This window comes from Limulus polyphemus, unplaced genomic scaffold (assembly GCF_000517525.1).
Source record: "Limulus polyphemus unplaced genomic scaffold, Limulus_polyphemus-2.1.2 Scaffold15469, whole genome shotgun sequence".
Classification (NCBI taxonomy): Eukaryota; Metazoa; Arthropoda; class Merostomata; order Xiphosura; family Limulidae; genus Limulus; species Limulus polyphemus.
The window spans coordinates 1-1,978 of NW_013681079.1; the positions used below are offsets into that span (position 1 = coordinate 1).

The following is a 1,978-nucleotide window of genomic DNA, read 5'->3' on the forward strand; positions in this document are numbered from 1 at the left end:
TCAGGTAAAAACTTTCTTTACTCCTAACCCACATCTTTTTTTCACACTAAAATCTGTAATTATTGGACTACAGATCTTCAGGTAAAAACTTTCTTTACTCCTAACCCACATCTTTTTTTCACACTAAAATCTATAATTATTGGACTACATATCTTCAGGTAAAAACTTTCTTTACTCCTAACCCACATCTTTTTTTTCACACTAAAATCTGTAATTATTGGACTACAGATCTTGAGGTAAAAACTTTCTTTACTCCTAACCCACATCTTTTTTTTCACACTAAAATCTGTAATTATTGGACTACAGATCTTGAGGTAAAAACTTTCTTTACTCCTAACCCACATCTTTTTTTTCACACTAAAATCTGTAATTATTGGACTACAGATCTTGGGGTAAAAACTTTCTTTACTCCTAACCCACATCTTTTTTTTAACACTAAAATCTGTAATAATTGGTATGAAGATCTTGAGGTAAAAACTTTCTTTACTCGTAACCCGCATCTTTCTTTACACTAAAATCTGTGACTATTGATACGCAGATCTTGACAGAAAGTTTTTTTCTTTATTCTTAACCCACATCTCTATAACTATTGGTCTATGTGTATATCTTGATGTAAATAATTTCTCAGCTACTAACATCCATGTTTCTCTACACTCACAGTGAAAAGCTATCTCCGGAAGCTAGCGAAACTGGGTAAGACACAACCGTATTCAGTTGATTTGTCCTTACTGTTTTAATAAAATTTCTATGGTTATTTTGTCTTTATCGTAGTGTTTCCATTAAATTTGTTCTAACCTTCTGCTAATATGAATGCTTCAGACACAAACGTTTCCAATTATCCCATCATTATGATAATCTATAAATTAAATGTTTGGTTTTACGGTGAGCAGGGACGTAAAAGTTCTTTTTAGTTTCTTTTTTTTTCCTATGAAGTTCAGTTATTATGAGGAACCTTTATTATAATATGAAATATCACTTCATTACTGTATTTATAATGTGGACTTATTATTGTTCTTCTATACAGGGTGCAAGGACAGCGTGAAAATAGCTTCCATATCACCTTTCAAACTTTAGAAAAACATGGGCTCTTAATATGGTTGAATAAAGGGGCAACAATACGGGGTGATTACCTTTCACTGGCTGTAGTAGATGGGTTTCTTGAGTTCAGCTTCAATCTTGGAAAACAGATTCTCCCATTGATTCTTAGGAGTTACACTCGAGTAGACAATGGTCTCTGGCATACAGCTCATCTTCAGAGGTAACTGTTCAATCTATAGCTTCAAAAGACGTTAAAAACACTGCCATAAACAATTCTGTTAACAGTTCAATCTATAACTTCAAAAGATGTTAAAAAGACTGCTAGAAACAATTCTGTTAACACTTCATTCTATAACTTCAAAAGACGTTAACAAAACTGCTAGAAACAATTCTGTTAACAGTTCAATCTATAACTTCAAAAGATGTTAAAAAGACTGCTAGAAACAATTCTGTTAACACTTCATTCTATAACTTCAAAAGACGTTAGAAAGACTGCTAGAAACAATTCTGTTAACACTTCATTCTATAACTTCAAAAGACGTTACAAAACTGCTAGAAACAATTCTGTTAACACTTCATTCTATAACTTCAAAAGACGTTAGAAAGACTGCTAGAAACAATTCTGTTAACACTTCATTCTATAACTACAAAAGACGTTAGAAAGACTGCTAGAAACAATTCTGTTAACACTTCATTCTATAACTTCAAAAGACGTTAAAAACACTGCCATAAACAATTCTGTTAACACTTCATTCTATAACTACAAAAGACGTTAGAAAGACTGCTAGAAACAATTCTGTTAACACTTCATTCTATAACTACAAAAGACGTTAGAAAGACTGCCATAAACAATTCTGTTAACACTTCATTCTATAACTACAAAAGACGTTAGAAAGACTGCTGGAAACATTTTGAAAGAAAATTTTACGAGAATATCTTT

At 31.7% G+C, this 1,978-nt stretch overlaps 1 protein-coding gene across 1 annotated transcript in view; it reads left to right on the forward strand.

Annotated features, from left to right (window-relative positions):
* Positions 1-6: 6 nt before the first annotated feature.
* Positions 7-1,978, forward strand: part of LOC106477448 (agrin-like) — a 4,696-nt gene continuing 2,724 nt past the window's right edge. The window contains exons 1-2 of the mRNA XM_013938012.2: positions 7-693; positions 1,025-1,258. Of these exons, the coding sequence (XP_013793466.2) occupies positions 641-693; positions 1,025-1,258 (287 nt within the window). The 5' untranslated portion in view covers positions 7-640. The remainder of the gene's footprint in view (positions 694-1,024; positions 1,259-1,978) is intronic.